The sequence below is a fragment of the Brachycentrus maculatus genome, unplaced genomic scaffold (genome assembly GCF_059751285.1).
Source record: "Brachycentrus maculatus isolate JH-2025_06_01 unplaced genomic scaffold, ASM5975128v1 h1tg000370l, whole genome shotgun sequence".
Taxonomy (NCBI): Eukaryota; Metazoa; Arthropoda; class Insecta; order Trichoptera; family Brachycentridae; genus Brachycentrus; species Brachycentrus maculatus.
Genome location: NW_028281119.1, coordinates 2,659,117 through 2,680,557, shown reverse-complemented (window position 1 = coordinate 2,680,557; position 21,441 = coordinate 2,659,117). Strand labels below are relative to the sequence as shown.

At 29.6% G+C, this 21,441-nt stretch overlaps 3 protein-coding genes across 3 annotated transcripts in view; 2 read left to right on the top strand and 1 right to left on the bottom strand.

Moving 5' to 3' along the window:
- Window positions 1-100: 100 nt before the first annotated feature.
- LOC148303402 (mitochondrial inner membrane protease subunit 1) lies at window positions 101-1,927 on the bottom strand. The gene is made up of 2 exons (XM_088270013.1): window positions 1,556-1,927; window positions 101-557 (listed from the first exon to the last, which is right to left on the bottom strand). Exons 1-2 carry the CDS (start codon window positions 1,661-1,663, stop codon window positions 207-209), a joined length of 459 nt encoding a protein of 152 aa, XP_088126139.1. The 5' UTR covers window positions 1,664-1,927; the 3' UTR covers window positions 101-206.
- Window positions 1,928-2,947: 1,020 nt separating this feature from the next.
- Window positions 2,948-8,020, top strand: LOC148303401 (post-GPI attachment to proteins factor 2-like). Its single transcript, XM_088270019.1, has 6 exons — window positions 2,948-3,372; window positions 4,167-4,298; window positions 5,015-5,176; window positions 5,823-5,928; window positions 6,510-6,713; window positions 7,470-8,020. The coding sequence occupies exons 1-6, from the start codon at window positions 3,298-3,300 to the stop codon at window positions 7,601-7,603; spliced, it is 813 nt and encodes a 270-aa protein (XP_088126145.1). The 5' UTR covers window positions 2,948-3,297; the 3' UTR covers window positions 7,604-8,020.
- An 8,533-nt stretch (window positions 8,021-16,553) lies between these two features.
- The window catches only part of sd (TEA domain transcription factor 1 homolog scalloped), a 96,761-nt gene continuing 91,873 nt past the window's right edge, over window positions 16,554-21,441 (top strand). Inside the window, exon 1 of the mRNA XM_088269992.1 lies at window positions 16,554-16,920. Coding sequence (XP_088126118.1) covers window positions 16,887-16,920 — 34 coding nt within the window. The 5' untranslated portion in view covers window positions 16,554-16,886. The remainder of the gene's footprint in view (window positions 16,921-21,441) is intronic.

The window sequence follows — 21,441 nt, the reverse complement described above, 5'->3', positions numbered from 1 at the left end:
CCGCCAAGGCGCTGTTTAGAGCTGCCCAAGACAAGGACAATTACTCTCAAGTGATAGTCAACTTCGGGGGGACCTGATATGACACAATCAGAAGAAGAAGACCATTTTACTCTTCTTTTATTTTAAGAACGTTTGAAAATAATAGAGTAAGGAAAAAACAATTTCTAATATTTATTTTATTTTAATTTAACAAATAGGAAAAATTACTAAATAAGTGACTTTACACTATCTAAGGGCCATATTCTGCAAATTGCCCTACTTCTTATTAAACCTTGTGGGACAGGTCCATACAGGCGAGAATCTGCAGAATTGGATGAATTATCTCCTTCTAACCACACATGTCCTCTGGGCACTATTTGTCCTCGTAATGAATATTTTCCTTTTATATTGTCACCTGGAAGTCCGATCACTCGTTTGCAAATGTTCTGGGTAGGGTTTGAAGGGCTTTTTGCAATAACAATGTCTCCTCTTTGAATTTTTTTTAATTTAGGAGAAATATGCTCTGTTAGCAGAATATTATTTGAGTGCAATGTAGGCTCCATTGATGGTCCAGAACACTAAAAACACACAATAAATTATGAAAAGACGATTACAATGAAAACAATGTTGCTTCAATTACTAGGGTGAATCAAATATGAACTGATTTATTTTTTTATATTTATTGAAACAATATACCAAAATGTGAAGAATATGTGATTTCTCGGTCCACTGCAAGAGACAAACCTTTATTTTTCTTATGCCACTTTATTTTATATATTTTTGTGAATTTGTGGCATAGCCCAATAACCACAATAAAAATGAGGATTTTTTTGATTAGTGTAGTGAGCTGCTGGTGCCATGAGGGGTGAATTTGTAGTATTACAAATTCCCTTCTCATAAAATATTTTTCAAGGCGGATTTCTTTGTAACATCTAATGGCGTAAACTAATTTTAGAAAATTATTGAAACAATTTTGAATATATATTTTCGAGGAAATCGAGGTTTTTTAACACATTCGTAAAAAATAATGATGTGTCCACTGACATGCTCTAACTGTCCCACCCAAAGGGGGTGTAGCAGTGATGTGCTGCCATGGGTTCGGACCGGCTCTGCTGAGTCAATTGCTAAAATAATTTGGGTTCGGAGAGGTGGTTATTAAAATACAGATTTAAAAATAAAATCCTATATCCAACATGTAATTTTTGACACGATGACAATAATCACTTTATTTAATATGGATAACATAAAAACTTGCACCCATTAAGCCATAGAGTACTATTTTGTTTGCACTCACTTACCTATGTGCATATAATGTTTACAGGTTAGTGAGTGACACGCGCACGCTTTATGTCAATACAAGTGTTTTATAAGAATATTCGAAATTTCAACTGAATATTATGATGAATACCAAACATAAAACTACGCCGAAAATGCAAGTTATTCGGTTCATCTCCAGTATTCGCTAAGTGCGAGCCGGTTGCTAAAATTTAAGCACCACATTACTGGGGTATAGCCTAGAAATATATTCTAAGTAGAGGAAAAGGTACGAAAATACATATTATTTTGATTTACTTACGACGACGAGATCGCCAATGTATTCAAACGTACAGTGTGTTATACAACCATACTGAATCAGATACCCAAAACCTCCGGCAAATTTCCAGAGAAATTTATGAAAGGGCATTACAATATTAAAATGGGTATGCAGGATAAATATAAAAGTCGAATTCAAAGTTCAAACTGTTTTTATGTAAATAACATACTTTAAAGGAATAGCTAGTAAATAACATAACCCAAATAACAATTAGGAATGGTCTTGACAAATACCACTTTGATGTGAAGGATACGAACTTAACGAATTATAAAATCTAAAATTACGGCCTGATATAAATAATTATGACAGTCTTGTCAAAAGAATTAATATTTTTCGTCACTTTGACAACTCCAATCCAAAGATCATAAATATTTTAAAAGTCATAGAATAAATATAACACGTTTTGAAATGTTGCCAGAGTCATAGCAGGCAAATATGTAAGTTTTCTAATCGAAATATTTATTCATCCATATCCGATTTATGTGTGTGGAGCATATGGAGTCCACGAACTACATCTAAGTTCTTCTGTCGATATATATATATATATATATATATATATATATATATATATATATATATATATATATATATATATATATATATATATATATATATATATATATATATATGTATATATATATATATATATATATATATATTTATATATATATATGTATATATATATATATATATATATATATATATATATATATATATATATATATATATAAAAAAATATTTTTATATATATATATATATATATATATATATATATATATATATATATATATATAAATATATATATATATATATATATATATATATATATATATATATATATATATATATATATATATATATATATATATATAAAGACCGTCGTTTTGCGCAGGTTCGATTTACGCTGATTCACAATAGTTCTGCAAGAATAGAAATAACAATCAAAGCAAATAAAATTGGATGCTTTAATTGCCAAAAGAGAATTTAATTTCGTACAGATGAACTGGTGTTTTTTTTTAAATTCATTAATTATTTCAAGTGATTATTTATTTTGTAAAACTTTATTCGTTAAAAATATTTGAGATTAATTTCATATTTGTTTATGTAATAAATAAACATTACATTTTTTTATTTTGACACGGAGTTACCCTATATCATTCATTATATTTATGTTCATTATACGCCGTTTTTTTTAGGCAAGTGTATTTCGGAAAGGAACCTCGGCGTAAAACGACTTACCTGTATGTTACAATGTGCCCCGATTTGTTATTAATGAAATATTTCTACTTTTCCGGCGTGTCGTTTTTACTTACACCCGAAGAATTTTCCTCAGTTTTCCCGTTTTGACGCATTGCAAAAAATACACCATATTCCGTATTCTTTGGATAACTGTCATTTGCACATCCGGATAATCTTTATGCATAGGAAAATTCATCCTGAAAATCTTTAAAAACGTTTATTTATCAAAGCTAGTTTAATTTATTTCCTATTTGTTGTGCACTTTCGTTAATTTTTTAATAAAACATTTTTACGTCACATTCAAAAAGTTCATTCCTCATCGATATTTTCTCAATTTGAAAGAAAAGTGTCTCGCGATGACTCTATTTTCGTCGTACCGTTTTATATTTGCGTACGTTTTGAACATTGAATTGGATTTTCTTTTAAAATGGAATAACTTGGTATAACATTTCGTTGGAAAATTTAGTGTTTTATAACAAATTAAGATGTCAACAAATAATAAAGAGTTAATTAAAAATGATCAGAATGAACCTGTCGCGACGCCGCATGAGAGTTGTGAGGTATATTAAATATTTTATGAAACATTATTATTACATTTCTACCATTATGCACATTTCTTACATAACCTAGGTAATGCACCCTTTTGAGACATGTCATAAGTCATAACCTTTCTTGACCCAATCATGTTAAAATTGTAATTCAAATGTGCAAAACAGCCAGTACAATCAATTATTCGAATGGATTTCAGCATTTACTTAATATTTCTTCTATTTTTTCCCGATACATTCATGTCCAATTTGACAGTGAAACTTAGTGATATGATTAGTAGATTGTTTGCTTGCTTAATTAAAAAAATAAATGAACCTGCAGTATCTGAAAAATTTACGTACAATGCATATTTTATTATTATTGTTTTATATATTCTCTTTATGTTACTTTATTTTTTTTTTAATCTCTTCTATTTTAGATTTTTTTCTTCATTATATTACTTTTTAAAACAACTATTTATTTATTATATGAAACATAATTTTGGCATGTATTTTTCTACATACCAAAATTATGTTTCATAAAATAAATAAAAAGTGTCCGCCTCTGTAGTGTAATAATGTGTCAGCACGCTCAGCTACCTTTCTGGAGGTCCCGGGTTCGATTCCCAGTGGGGGTCAAATAAATATAAGTAATTTTTTCACTCTAATATTTATTCAGTTTTACCCTGGACTGGTACCTGAAGCTGAGGGCTGATCACCTTTTCTTCATATGTTTACGATCAAGATAACACTGTATTTTTTTATCTCATGATAAACTTCTGATTTCCAAATAAAATAATGGCAGTCAATCTATGTTCCCGTTTCAGATGACGCTGTGGCGCTGTGGATTACGGAGTGTTTGCATCATTACTCTGTGGCTTCCACTGGGAGCTTTAATCTTCTGTTTTGTTACTGCTTCAATATTCCAACAAGATGATATTCATGAAACTCACTGCAGGGTATGATTTTTCTACACAATCAATTCATTCTTTTGTGTTAGTATAATAATGTAAAAATGGAGATCTGTGCTGTACTGGTCCCTGAAGTGCAAGAGTGATCACCTTGCCTTCATATTAGTAACGATCAATATTACACTGCATCAATATGATGCAGTGCCCTATACACCAATGGGTGTGGATAAAGGTTAAAGGAAGAAGAATGATATCTGTACCATGAAAAAAATATTACAATATGTCTCAGTTTGTATTTTTGGTCATATAATACAACACCTCATGGTAGGGACTGACCGGAGCATTTCATCGTAACGTAACGTCGTAACATCGCTCGCGGCGAGCGCTCCAACTATGGATGGAGCACCCCGCTCGCTGTACTGACCATACGAATGCTCGCATCATAACGTGCTATGTTACGAGGAAATGGCTCCGGTCAGTCCCCACTGGTACCTTTATCTCATTAACAATCAATTTAACACTTTGTCAATTTGATGCGGTGCTCTATGTAACATTGGGTGCAGATAAGAACCAGATCAAGAATATTTTTTTCAAATTTAAGCTCATAATTTTTTTTTTTTAAATTTTTGTTTGTGAAATGGAAATAGTAATCATTCCAAGTTCAATGGAAATATTTCGTTACGTTATGTAGTATGGATATATCTGGAAAAGTACTACATATATATTTAATATTCATGTATATATTATGACAATTTGTGTTTTAGGTTTACAATATAATTCCTTCTATAAGCGCCATTACCGGGATAAGTCCTCAGAGATACTTATGGAGGATTTGTGTTGCACTGCACTTAGGCCCACGCTTTCTTATTGGGTCTCTCTACCATACATATCACATGCAGCAATTGAGCCTTATTAGGGATCTGGAGGTTAGTGAAATTATTTATTATAATGAAATGGTGGAGCTTCTATGACAGACACATCTCATCTGAACATCTAGTGACAATTTCGTTTATTTCAAGATGCAAGCCTAAAAAAAAACACTAATCTCCATGTGAACACCTCTATAATAAAACTGTGCAATTAACACGCAATAGACGCATTCCATGTGAAAAGGGATAAGAGAGGCCACCTATCCTTTTATATGTGGATAGAAAGAGTAATGTTAACTGATTCTAATGCTGAATGATCGCTGGTTTGAAAATTTTGGATAGGCCTTCAAATTTTCGTCATTATTTTCCATTTCATCTTTTTGGAATTACCTAACGACCCAGTGAGTCCGACATCTAGAAACAGCTTATGCAAAACACTTATCATGTTCCTACTTTAAAAGTTTTATACCATATTCCTAATTATGAGTGGGTTTGCTCTTTATGATTACTATAATTTCTTGCATTTCTTGAGTGAAAATTTCGAGGACAAAAACACTCGCTAGCTCACTAAATGTAAGAGATTATACAATGATGGTTATACAGTTGGCAATGAAGTTACATAGGTGTATGATTTTACTTGTAAGTTTATAATATGCATATTGTACAAATTATGTGTTTATTTATTTTATTTTTTACTTTTAAGCATCGTTCGAAAGCTAAGAGATTGGGAGAAGCTTGCTATTGGCTGAACTTATTGGAAGTATGTGCCCTAACAGGAGTGACATATGTTTCTAATAGAGAAAATTACCGTAAGCATACATTTTTTAATATATAAATGATTCCTTTTATGTTGTTTGACGTTTGACTTAATATTATCAGATTTGAGAAATATAATTGTAAATGCCAATAAATCAAATGTAATTGCACACTTATTTCTGATGCCATCAGAGCAGATCTAACGTACACATACTCAAAAATTTGTATTGTTTATCCATATGGGCATAAGGGTTGTGGCGTTGTGAGTTTATAAGACTCGCGATGAGTCTGTTAGTACTTTATTTGTGTTAACTTCTATGTTGTTTGGTATACCACAATTTTTTTTTCATGTTGAGTCAGAAACTTCAAAGTTTAATAACAAATAGCACGCACCTAGAAAGTTCCAGTCAAATCCAGAATTTATGTTGTGATTGAACTTTTATTTTCTATATGCATATATTCTTCTTTTTGTATCTTTTTCAATTGATGTAAAGGGTACTGCATTTCAGTATTTTTTGGAATTCAAAATACGCTGAAGTTTGATACTCCTATAAAATCACGATTGGACACTGAAATAATATGTTTATGAAAATTGTAATACTGCAAAAAGATAATTTTTACTTTCGATTTTCAGCTGTGCATGAGAAGATATTCATTGTTTTCATGGTGTCTTCACTATTGCATATGTGGTGTCGAGCCACTGTGGGGAATATGGTTTCAGGGGACAAACCTTTGAATGGAAACAAAACAGTTTGGGTATTATTCTATGTTTCTCTTACTGCTACGCTTGGATTGGTTATTTTCTTCATGCGTCACCGGTACCTCTGTAGACCAATGGGTGAGTATTTTTTATTACTGTTTTTTTTGCTATATTGTAAAATTATCACAATATTCAAATTTAACTATGTCCTATTTCAACTTTGATGCACAAATAGTAACACGCGAAGAGGATTGTCATTATGGTCCACGTCAGATCTAGTAGAAGAGTGTTGCTATTGCACATGCTAGATTTATTCAAAACAAATTGTTTGTCAGATAAAAGTAAATTGTTTGGTTGTTGTGGAACAGTATGCTGATAAGCGATTTGTACTAATTATTCTTTTTTGTCTTAATTTATAATTAAAAATCTCAAAATTGTTTTCTAAATGGGGGGGGGGTATTTCATGAATTTTTTCATCATACCAGTAAAGCGTTGCGGCCCGCATAAGTATGTGGCCCGAAGAAAAAAAAGGTTGAGTACCATTGATTTATAATGTCATTACCACATTTTTAGAGAAATTTTTGCATGAGGTGCCTTCCTGGTAAACTATCCACAGATGGTGATATGTTTGAATATATATTCTTGTTTATTTATATTAATGTAAAGTATGGTGTGTTTGGTACTGTATTGAATGGCTGTTTAAATTAAATATTCTGAATCAATTTGTTGATGTTACTGGCAATATAATATCCAAGTTTTTCAAGCTATTGTCCTACGCGAATAATTGTAAACGATTTTATACTCTCAGAATTCCAAAAATATATGATGACTGATCCATTTCCAATATTTGTTTTAGGTTTTGTAAGTCATAATGAGTGTTATTTCATATTTTAGCATTCAGCTGGTTCTCGTTGTGTGAATACATCTTGGCTAGTGCTAACATGGCGTTTCACGCAACAGTCATCCAAGACTTCCCCAACCACCAGATTCAAGTATCACATCACAGAGAGCGACCCAGAAAAGAATAATCTCGTATGTAATAAGTACTTCATCCCATGCATATCTCCTTTCCTTCTCAATTTTATTCTCCCGTAGTCGACTCTGATCCAATCTACCTTCAGTCTCTACAGAATATGTGTGGAGAAGCTGATTATTCACTGTTCTGGTATGTGAAAAAATGAGTTTAAAACTCTGGGTCCAAATTATAACTGTTGATTATATTCGACCTTTACCGCAATGGCTTAATCTATTTCAAAAACAATGTGATTATTGATATAGATTTCACTCTAATAACTATCGCCTTCCATTTTAGGCTTCCAACATGTTTGCTTTATGATACTTGTCTATTCTTCTTGTGAAACTCTTCATGTTTAGTGCTTTTAATAGGTCTAATATTAAAAGCGCATATATTCACTTTTTTAATAAAATTTTTACTGTTCGATACTGAATGATATTTTTGATTTATTTTACATACTTTGTTATTGAAAATGATTTTATTGATTTGTTTCTTTGATATTCCTTCATTTAAGACTGTTTAGATGTATTGAATATATTGTGTATGTATAATTGAACTTCAGAAATGTATTGTTACATACATATATTTATATAATATGATATGATTACATTAATTATTTGGTAAATGATACATAATAGTTATCAGTAAAACAAACTGCAATTCATACATAATTGTTGTTAACCTTTCCCGGTGTGGGACTTTTACTGAACAGAGTATATTATAAGGCGATTATTTATTTAATCAAATGTTGTGTTCATTAATATCAATACAGTCATATTGTAAGAAAATATTAGCTTAATTTATCTTTACAGTCTTGGGAATAAGTTTAATTTGAAATTTTTCTTGTAGTTATTTATTGTATTGTTTTATGTTTAACATAAATTAACTCACACGTAATATGTATTATGCTTTCTAGTCATTATAATCCTATTCTACTCGTAAAAGTGAAAACGCTATCTACACTGCTGTAGAAATTAGTCAACAAAGCACTCATTAAATTTTAAGATTGTTTATTATATTATGTAGTATTTAAAAAGAAGTTTATATTATATAATATTGTATTAAATATGTAATCCCAGTCTAGTCATTTTTTTTATTTTGTTGTTTTCATTTTTATTATAAGGTCATGAATTGATATTAATATTGTCATATTATAAAATGTAGATTTTCTCATACTAACTAATGATGATGGTATAATGGTTTTATTAATTTTTGTTTTTAACGGATATGTATTTGATACTTTAGTATATTTTACTAATCAAATGAAATTAACTACTGATGAATCTAATTTTACTGCTTTAAATATTGTGTATATATATATATATATATATATATATATATATATATATATATATATATATATATATATATATATATATATATATATATATTTATATATATATATATATATATATATATATATATATATATATATATATACATATATATATATATATATATATATATATATATATATATATATATATATATATATATATATATATATATATATATATATATATATATATATATATATATATATATATATATATATATATATATATATATATATATATATATACATATATATATATATATATATATATATATATACATATATATATATATATATATATATATATATATATATATATATATATATATATATATATGTATATATATATATATATATATATACTACTACTACTACTACTACCACCATCACGCCGTTTCCCCGCAGGGGTAGGCAGAGAGGATGGAACGCCACACTCTTCTGTCCTGACATACACTCCTCGCCTCCTTCACATCCATACATCTAGATATACATGCCCTCCGATTACGCAGACTTTTGACACCGCCAGATTTTAGGTTCTGATTGATCTGATCGTGCCAAGTCTTTTTCAATATATATATATATATATATATATATATATATATATATATATATATATATATATATATATATATATATATATATATATATATATATATATATTCATATATGTATTTACATACAATACTTATCTCATATAACATGTTAATGTAAATGAAAATATATGCTAAAACATTTATCAAAACTATTTCAATTTATTAGTACCATGATAATATTAAAGTAATTGTCATGATATTAAGGTGAATATTTAAAATAATTTCACATATCTCTTTGTTACATTACAGCACCCCAAGAGTGATAAATTTTGTTTGGCAATTTCTTCTAGTAATATTTGTGATGAAAGTAGAATTCTTCATATTAAATATTCGGTCAATAAAAATTATTATTAGCACAATGCATTTTTTTAAATATAAACATGTCTATCTCTATTCAAAATACTATAAAGGTATTTTTTTATTGAAACCTTTTTGCCTCTTATTTTAGATTTTTTTAAATCCCAAACCAAAACCATCCAAAATGTATTTATTGTAGTAGTTTTTATTTGATACAATGTGTTGACAGAAAAATAAAAAGTCAAATAAGAGATTTAGTGTTTACAAGATTAATGCAGTTCTGTCAGTCTGTATTTTTATTGTAATTATTGATTTATTTATAAGCAATTTTAATAATTGTTATTTATAATTTCAAAATACAAAATATCCAAATGCCATATAACCTAGTTATAATTACTAAATTATGAATCAAAATATCACATTATGAGAGAAAATTTCAAAGATTAGAGTAGGGGAAATCAGGCATGCAAAAATATAATCAATAGATTATATAGTTTATTTTTGTATAATAAACTTTGAAATATTTTAAATCATCCTTTCAAAAAACAATGAATTTTGGTTAATTTTTTAAGATGTTAAAAACCTTACCTCTAATTTTTATTTAAAAAAATTTGAAACACATTTTTGATCCTCTACGCGTTGTTTGACTACACAAATGTCGCAGTCATAATATTTTCTGATTGATCAAAATATCAGTCTCAACACATATTTTGTGTTCCTAGCATTCATGTTGTCGGATCTAGTATATTCATAAATTTACCACAACTGATACATTCCTTTTTTTTCTCGGTTAGAATTCAATAAAAATTACTAGCGGGACTACTGGACCTTCTTTGCTTTGCCACAGTCTGAAGTCAACTGCCTTTCTCTACTTTTATTAATAATGTGTGTCCGTACATCATTTGGAAATGTTTAATTGTGGATCCATGTGTATATTATATTTTATATCAACATTTAGATCTCCAAAACTTAAAGCCATTTCAAAGTGATAATGACATCTATATTATTTCGTTGTGCCAATATACTAAATCTAATGATTTACTTCATGATGTAAACTAGAAGTTTTACTTTGGTGTTCATATTTCAAGTAAGTGCATAAAGAATCATAGATCTAAAACTTGAAATCTTCAGAAGAGACAAATAAGTTACTTTGTAGAAATTTTAACTACAAGTTTTTGGGGAGTAAATATACAATTTTTAAACATAATATTGTTGAAAACAATGTCTGCTACTTTGACATTTTACATTTACGATTCTTTATCTCACACCTACCGACACTTATCTAATATGTTTCCAACTATGTATATCTACAATGTTCTCAGTGCAATGTAAAACACAATTTTTATTAAGTTCTTCAGATTCCATGATAAATGTATGTAAGATAATTAATATATGTACCTAATTATGGAGATTTGTTAAAACATCACAAGTTTTGCAGCTTTTTTGTCATATTTTTCAATGCAAGACACATCGAATGTTGTCCTAGGAGAATTGTTTAGCGATAAAATAGGTTGTGGCACTGACAAAGTATAAATAATATTCAAAAGAACGTATTATTAAATTAGATTTAAAAAAATAGAGACATTGAATTATCCACATGTATGTATTAATGCATATTTGAGTTCAACATAAGAATATGAACAATGTTACATGTTACGGTACTTAAAAGTTGTAATTGATATGTAATTACTAAGCAGAGAATGTTTTTTCCAAAGTATGAGGCATTGGCAAATGTTTATTGTGTATGGATGTTGATGAAAAAGTTTTTACATTGATGTTTATTCAAATCCCAAATATGTTCAAGGAACAGTGGTTGTGAAATTACAGCATGGTGAAAAACATAGTTTCAACTGTATGGTGTACTTTAATATATGCAGAATGTCAAAATTTTGCATTTGGTATCTGTGCTCATGCATTTTAAAAATATATTTTCTAGTCTAAATTACTAACCCTGTAATTATTATTTTAGTTTATTATTAAAATTGTGAAATATGAGGGAAAAAAGAGTATTCCATTATAAAAATACACACATTATAAGAGTACACATAAACATCTAAATATATTTCTGATATCCTACAAACTATACACATTTTTGCAAACACAAAATTCTGGTTTCTAGTGGACGAAGTTTAATAATATTTTTGGTATAAACACAGTTTAGGACTTAAAATTCAGTTACAAAACTTTTGAAATTGAGTATACAAAAGTAGAATAAATTAATTTCAGGCACCAGCTTATAAATCCTGCAATATCTTACCTTTTTTGCAGCAAAGAGTTACTTTACATCTCTAATAATTCTGTATTTCATGTACAAAGTGCATTTTACTATGCATTATAAGTCACTGAATGTCCCTCGTGGGTACATTGTGATCAACAATATCATTTCGATTTTCAAAAACTTTTTCATCAATATTCCTTACTAAGATTGTGTAAGCCCTGTGCCTTGTTCTTTATATTGAGTTTTTTTAGATTTAATACATTTTATGGATATAAATATATTTATAAGAACTTTTACTTATTACCTAATTAGTATAAATATAGTTAATAAATGAAATTTCATTGGATTAGTCATAAAAATGGCGATAATTTATAGGTCCTTTCAATTAATAGAAATTAAATCTACAAATTTAAGAATGTATGCATTTACAAGTTGTTTCTTAGTTGTTATTATATCAGATATTTGGTTTTTCTTTAGTCATAACTTATATATTTTATTTATTTAGAAGAAAAATTTTAAACCTGGCTATTATAATTTTTACTACTACATATTAGTATAATAAAACTATTTCAAAAACAAAACTAAGATTAAATAATGTCTCACGGTTGCTCCACTTTAAACAGTAAAAGGTTAAGAAATAATTTTACTATGGTAAAAAAGTCTTGTTTTTTTAAAGATACCTTATTATTTTCAGTCTCCATATATGTAATTGAGAGATAAATTTATTGCAAAAATTAATACTGTATTTGCATTCAGAACTTGGTCAAGTTAATGAATACTCAATTGATCCACAAGAGATATACAAAATAATGGTTTTGAAAAAGAAAAAGCTGAAAGTGAAAATACTATGAATCACAAAATAATGCTATCCTAACAGAGACTATGTACTTATCTCTCATGTAAAACACAATAAGGAAAGAAATTTGTATCATAAGGATCTTTACCAGTCAGAAAAAAAGAAGAGCATTCTATTAAAATATAACTTAATATATAGTGCATACCATTTAATAAAGTTTATTTATTTATACATTTTTGTAATGGAAATGTTTGAAGAAAACTTTTCTGTTTTTTAATTTTACCTTCTTATAAATATTTCAAGAGCCAGTTAGGTATGGAAATCTAGGACTGCCTGTTTTTTTTTGATGATTCCAAACCATAAAAAAAATATAGATAATTATATAGTAGCAATTATGCAAAATGTAAACCATTGTATGCATGGTCGGGAATCTTTGCTGTACTTTGTTATTAGTCTGCTATTTATTAATATGAATATATTTATTTAATTAAAAATCAGTCAGATTTTTTTTGTAAATAAGTTAGTGTTATTTAATATTAAGTGCTTGTTTGCCTTTTTAATCTCTTAGAATTAGATTGGGGATAAAAGAATATTGTTTATGAATTTAATAATGTTATGTCCTGCAAAACAATGCAGTGGTGTTCCATTTTTTTTTAAAGAACTTAACATGTTTAAATTTTATAATGTTACTAATGATATGTAATGTTATATTGGAGGTCAATTATTTATAGTCGACATAATTTTCTCATCTAATTTTCTTATCAAAATGCCTGTATACTTATATGATTACATATATGCAGGGCTTTTTTTTAAATAAAAAAGGTCCCAGAACTCACTTCATGTCAAGCTTTTTACAAAAAAAATATACATTAAAATGTAATTTAAATATTTATTACAAACCATATTTTATCATTTTGACGAATTATATAAATATTGTTTATATTTATGTAAGTAAATACATTATTTCGTCTAATTGATTTTGATTTTATTTATCTGTGTAAAAGACGCCAGGACGCCGTGTTACATGAAAAAAAAGCCCTGCATATTGTATTCCAATAGTAAAATTTATGTACAATTCTACGGAAGTATATCGCTACTAAGAATGAAATAAATGTTATTTTATACATTGGTCAATGTTATGTACATGTACTGTCACAAGTTTCTCACTATTTTAAAGTATTCCTTTAAAACAACTTAATTCTGTTTTAAAAAAGGGGTGGGGGCATTGCTTAGACCCTTGGTATTTAAAAATCTTTAGGTTTAAAAGTTATTAAATCAGGGCCCAAAATTAACCCAGATTTAAACACAGTGCCTGTAAATTGACAATTCAATATTTGTGGATTCCTTAATGTTTCTACAACAGTTCCATTTCTCCTCACAAATAAAATCATGATACATAATAATTATTTATCATATTCTCTTCCTCTGTACATATATGATATGTATAAGATTTCCACGTTATACAAATACCTTTATCCCAGCTGAGAATAAAATTGTAGACTATCTATTGTATTCAACTTACAGTTTTATATATCGCTCACTCCTTTCAAGAACGTCATAAATCAAAAAAACTGAAGTTTGAAAATATAATACAATCTATTAAAAATAAATATCAAGCCACTTATTGAACTTTTTACTGTGCAACAGATCTTTTTAGGTAAAACGTGAAGGTTTTTTCTCCATTTGAAATATATTTAGTAAATTTAAAAAAATAATTAAGCAATACCTTTTCTTCAAAATGAAAAAACAACACTTTCTGCCCTGTAGCGGGTAAATATTAAGTTAAAAATATGCCTCTTTTGCTGGGATATAGTACATTTTCTGGGCATTCCGAAAACATGCAGAACTGAAAATGGACGATTTTTGATTTATGACATTCTTGAAAGGAGTGAGCGATATGTTAAGCATAAATTTGTCTCGAAATGAATATATAAACATTATAAAAAAACTTGCTGTAACCCAGGTATTAATTGATTGTATGGGCTTCGTGGGTAGAAACTCAAATTAGGGATGAAACTAAGATTATATAAACGCATACTGTATTTATTAACCTTTGTTTGTAATTTAGATGTCGACTGCATTTATGTTTATGCATGAATATACGTATTTCCCAATCACCTATGTTGAAGTGGTTCTTTGTTTTTTAATTCATTTATTTGTGTAGATGTTTTTAACATTTTTACCCCATAGAAGTGTTTTTAAAAAATTTTAAAAATCTGTTTTGTTAAAAATCGTAGATAATGTATGCAGTATGTAATTCTCTCAATAAAAAGTTTAACATTATGATTGTTTTATTTCTTATTTTGTTATTTACTAATTCTAAATTTTTTATATCTTAATTCCTACATTGAAAAATGTAGAAAAATTATGAACAATGACTCAGAAGCCATGTGATATGACACGGACAGACACCGTGGCGTAGTTGGGTAGACGCTCGACTGCAAAACTGGTGTCGCGGGTTTGCTTCCCCCCAATTTAAAAATATATTTAAGAAAGATTTATTTTGAATTGGTCTGGGTGTTATGTATTTTTCTCATCCTAACCTTCACTATCCTACCTGCTGCAGGCTGTGGGTTATTCATTTTAAAATATGTATATATTCTATTCTTTTTCATTTTGTTAAAAATGTTATTTTTTGACATCTCATCAAAGATGAAGAAGAATATGGAAATCTGGGCATTTACGGGGCTGACAGGGCTGATGTCAGCCCCGTAAATGCCCAGACTTCTTCATCTTCTTCATCGTCAAAAAATAATATGAAAATAACTCCTGTAATTGGAGATAATCCAGATTTTGTGAACAAGTATTTGGACACACTTAAAATGTTGTAAATGTTAAAAATGAGTGGTTAATTACTTTTAAACAATATACCTTCCCATTGCGTGTGTAAAACCCGTTTCAAGCATCCAAATTTTCCACAAAAAAATCTCTGATCTTTTATATGGTTTATTAAATATCACCAATTGTTTGCATGCCCAATTATAAATTTATCAAACTATCAATTTATTTTGGTAGAAATTAATTTTTGTTTTCATTCAAACACGACATAAAAAATGTAACTTTATACAGAAAAAGACAAGAAAAAATATGTGATTATTTTTTTGAAATTCACCTTCCTTGAATTTCGCTAGATTTTTCTACCTCTATGTTTCGAATTCCGAAACATTTTCAACGTATTGCCGGTTGGTTGATAACGATTGTTACCAAATACTGACACGGTGTCGCTGGCGTCGCGTATCAAGGTGTTCCGACGCCGTTATTCAATATCCCAGGTACACTGTGTCGCCTAGGTGTTTAAATGTGTGTATGCCGTGTTACATGTTTGACCGCTTCAATACAAGCGCAGCTTACACGTGAGCGTTTCGGGGCGGTGCGGGTGAACGGGTGGACAAACTGGCTTCGCCTATGAGAAGTTGTGTCAGCATATGCGCAAACGAGGTGCGCATTCGTCGTGTGCGTTGTCTGGATTCTTTGTGCCATTCTTGGCATACCAATAACAGTATAACTCTTCATATTTACGGACAAAACACTGTCGTTACTCAAGAATAACCCCATATACGAGCGCCAAACTTCTGAATCGGTGAGTACCATTACAATTCAGTATATTTTCATACATTACGACAACCGATTTGAGTAAATCCAAGCCGAGAATGCCAACAATGCGATCGCGATCCTCCAATATTTTACATACTTGTCATGTTTGCTAGTGCAACTTCCGGCGGCCAGAGAGCTGATGTTTGAATAGACGAGCGGGCGAGCGTTGGTTGAGCGGAGCGGGACGTCGCTCAAATTCGTTATTATATCCAATGTTATTGATCCAATTTATTGCAGTGTTAATGTGAATAATACTATTTTAATAAACGTCAGTGACATCAAATTTCTGCAACCGCGCTGTGGTGTACATAATTTTACGGTGATAGTGCGGGTTTGTCAGTTTTGACGTTTTTTGTGTTTATATTGACAAATGTCTAATAAAATAATATCAAGTGAATTATGTTTATTTCGGAAAATTAGTTCAGTGTTTTAGAGAGTGAATTCTTATTTATGAATTGAGAAATGGATTGTGATTATTCTAAATTTTACCCGAAATGTAAGTCTTCGTTTTTTAAATATCTGTATTTTAATCATAATTTATTCTAACGTTGATATTACACTTCGTGAATAAAATATTATAATTTAATTTTGTTAGAAAAGTAAGGAAGTTTTTTTTCTCCTGTTTAAAATACGTAATATTCATATTTTCCGCCGGGAATATTAAATATATAATTTATTAGTCATAAAAAGTGAAATTTTTAATTGTAGTATTTTTTATTGGACGGGAATCGGCTCAAGAAACTTAATTTACAATTCATAAAAAGCGGGAAAATAGTATGTTAAGTGTAATAATAAAAATATATACATAAATTGATGCTATGTATATTTGTTAACTTTTGTTACTTTAAAAAAATCCCTCCATTTATTTTTTTTCCAAAATATATCTTTTCCTAGATGCTTGAATAAAATAATATTAAAAAGTTGGCAGTCTTTTTAAAGTAATTATTTTTTGTACAATTTAAAAATGGGAAAAACAAGTAGGAATAATCACTTGGAAAAAAATACGACTTCGGGATATTTTATTACGAACATTAATCACAGACAATTTATTAGAAAGTTTTATAAAAGATATTAATTTTACCGTGTCAGAAGCATGCGGGATAAAAACGTTGCAATTTTTTTAAATGTTCAGTGTTACTTCTCGAATAAATAATTTTGAAACATTATTTATTTGTTTGGTATACGTTTAATACATACTTACGTTTATTATTGTAATAATTCTATTTACAACGTATTTAAATTATTAATCCAGCCGGTAACGCAGTGGTTATCTCATTCGAACAACGCTGTTATTACCATAAGTACTCATTTGTAAACATTTAATTCTGTATAAACCCTTTTTTTACTCTACTTACTTTTTAAAACTTTTTTTTAAGGTTACTTATTTTATTTCAACGAGTCATTAAATAAATTGACGGAATATTATTAGTTTTTTTCGAATGAACTGGAAATATTTTTATTCTGTATAAAATGTCATCGGACTTTGATGTTCATGAGAAACTCCAATAACATTTCCGAAAAAAAACATTCAAAGACCTAAATACAGTCAATTTAAAGGGTATTTAAAAACTGTTGTTTCTTGCAATCTCCTAGCAAATTTGACGGTGCACACCAGTGATACCGTTTTTCTTAATTTTCCTATAGGTAAATGTTCAAACTAAATAGCCGTTTTAGCGAGTAACCCCATATTATGCAAATAGTTAAACTTTTATGTAAAATATGCATTTGAAATATGTTAATTCGGATTAGAACATTAATGTGAATTCAGTGGAGTTTTTCATCTGATTCGAAATAGAATCTTCCGGGCGTCTGCAGGCCGAATGGATTGATTGACACTTATTGTCGATTCGTTAATAAATCAGGCTGAAGTGTTTATATGTCTTTAGCAGCCATCTTGAGTCATCACCGGGATCGGATAAATCTGACATAAGTAGGCGCAATTGGCAGTGGGCGTCCGCTATCATTATTCTACAGTCTACATTACAATCTCTTCTGTAGCCATATCGCCTTTGACTGGTTGCCGCGAAAAATTACGCCATTTTTACAAGTCTCGCTGAAAAGGGTTGCCAGGTTTCCGACGTTCTTTCATTCGGTTTCTAATATTCTCAGAACACATCAGATTTCAAAACACAACCTATCTATATGTATAAATAATAGTATCTCGCTTTTGTCGCCCGCTTCATTCACTTCGGTTAAAATTTTTCGGTCAATAGAGAATGGATACGTTACCACTTGGCGGTATTTTTTGCGGATATGGCGTAAGAGGTAATCTTTTATTCTGCGAAGTATTTACGTTATTTATTTTACTAGTTGGCCTCTAAAAGTAGAGGAATTAATGTTCGATATAAATCTCCAAGTTTCATTGGTTTTCTTGTGTAATCCTCCAACGCCAATTTCTGCCGAAATCTGATACTCGCTATCTTACTGAAACCGTTTGATTTTTTTACGCAATATAACCTACCCATTGTTTTCTCTAAAAAGTTGCACCTATGTAAACATCGACTTGTTGAGCAAATAAGATCGTTTCACCGCTCGTACTGCCAATCACCGTAGTACGGGAGTTTCGCACGTCGGAAAACCGCGAGACATTTTTATAGTCAGGATACCTTTACCCCTTTTCTTCTTTTAGACATTGGACACCAGTCAAGTTTAGATAGCGTCGTTGTCGACTGTTGGCTAATAAAAGGTCGTCGAACCGTTGTGAAATTAATCAAAATTCGAGCCACTATCAACCCTGGTGCTCGGTGACAGTGTTTACAGAGTAGAGACGGGAGCGGCGAAGTAGAACTGCCTTGCCAAGTGCTATTTCTGTATCGCGGCGGTCGCACTTCGCACTCTTCTACTCACGAAATCTGAAATCACAACGCTAGAGATGTAGAGATTAAACCCCAAAACTGATTCATCAACGTTATGATTCAATATTCCGAGATACCATGGCCGTACAGACTTGTAATACCAACATCCAAGACACGAAAAACGACACAACATACATATATTATACTGAGTATATACTATGTTCGTAAGATACTTATTCATTTAAACAATATAAGAGACTTCGATATATAGCAGATATAACCAATAATACGAGAAATTCACAATATTATTAATGAAATGCGAAAATAAAAATAAATTATAAAATATGTTTTATACGTATTATGTATACGAGTACCTAACGATTTTAGCAACAAATCCGAACAATGCAACTACTAAAAGATACTAATTCATTTTTTTCTTGCACATAGTTATTCATCTTGCAATGAACATTGTACCTAATACCGTTTTTATTTGAATTTTTTTTATTATAAGTATCCGTTCAAAATAAAATACATTACAATTAATAAGTAAATCAAATATTTGAGCAGAACCGTCCGAATGGAAAATATTCCAGATTTCATTGTTTTATTGTGTTTTCTTAAATCGACTTGATCATCACATAGTCACGAATGTTGCTGATGGGTCAGAACTCAGAACGTGATGTTACTGACCCAAAATACGAATATTTTTCCAAACATCGGTGGTTTCTTGTTAAAATCTTTAAAATACGGTCTTCAGCCTTTTTTAAAATTTTACTATCCGCGCTCTTTTTCCGGAATAAATTTATATAGTACCACAAATATTAGTGAGAACTTAAAAACTGATATTTTACCATCATATTTATTTTGAAAATACATATACTTATCAATACTTTGTTTATTTCACTTGTCAGCTTTTGACTATTGTTGATTAGATTTTATCAGAAGTAAATAAGCAAACATAAATTTTGGTGTTTTGGTCAAAATGTCCATAGTGCAAAAGTAAAAAAAAAGATATCCATTTTTAATTAATGTTTTACTTAGTAAATACCACTATTTCTTAAAATCTACTGTGACACGTGTTTCGATGCATTCCGCATCATTTTCAAACACGTGTCACAGTAGATTTTAAGAAATAGTGGTATTTACTAAGTAAAACATTAATTAAAAATGGATAGATTTTACCACAAAGTGACTGCCGAATCAATTAATGAAATTTTAAAAAAAGAGTTTGGGCCCATTTTCACCCTTTGTATCCTATCCTGATCCAGTTAAAAATATCTTTATCAAGCAAATCACCGCCACCCTGTATCCAATTCAAAACATTTTAATGACATCCTAATTTCCTTATGCTTTCAACGACAATAAGTAGAAATTTGGAGTAACTCTTATAAGTATATTTTGCACTTTATGCTTTCGTTTGTTCAAGAAACGCCAGATTGACAGTCGCTTTTGTTATTACATCAAATAATAGTTATTTATTTACCGTGTTCGATTCCTGACCAATGTCATATGAAAATATTTCATTTTATTCGCTGATAAAAATAATAACCTATAGTAAAAAAATGTGAAAAACAGATCGAAGACGAGTGGTATTAGTGTTAAAAAAAATCTTTAACAACTTTTATAATAAGAATTAGGTAATTAGGTCTGTATGGATTCTTAACTATGAAAGATTATATGTATGTACGGTTGTCCTTATGATTGCTAATACGATGTGGACTGAAGTGGTAGAAGATCAGTTAGTTGATGACATCTGGGTTTATCCAAAATCGCTCCCGAGGGAAGGGGCATGGCAGGGGGGTACCAGAGGGAACTGCGCTATTCCGAGAGTGGGATATTTAAAGATCTCGCTCGCCTGTCTCCGACGTTTCTTTGTTTTATTTTCCACGGAGAACCCTTCACACTTCACACCAGCCAGATCCGTCAGACAGCCAATAAACATTTAGGGCCTCAATCCCTTCCTGATCATTTATCTTCTTGCGCAGTACCTAAGGGAAAGTGGGGGGACATTGGTACGTTGTACTCATTGATATGCAGTGAAAAAAGCCGCGATTGCTGACATGCTGAATGATTGTAAAATCAATTAACAGAATGTCTCGTCAATGTATCGAGTGTGTTCAAATCTGTTCACACAAATTCTAGATTTACGAGTAACACCCAAGGGATTATTATAAGACTTCCATATTACATTATTAATAAAATAATAAATCTTCGTCTCTGTT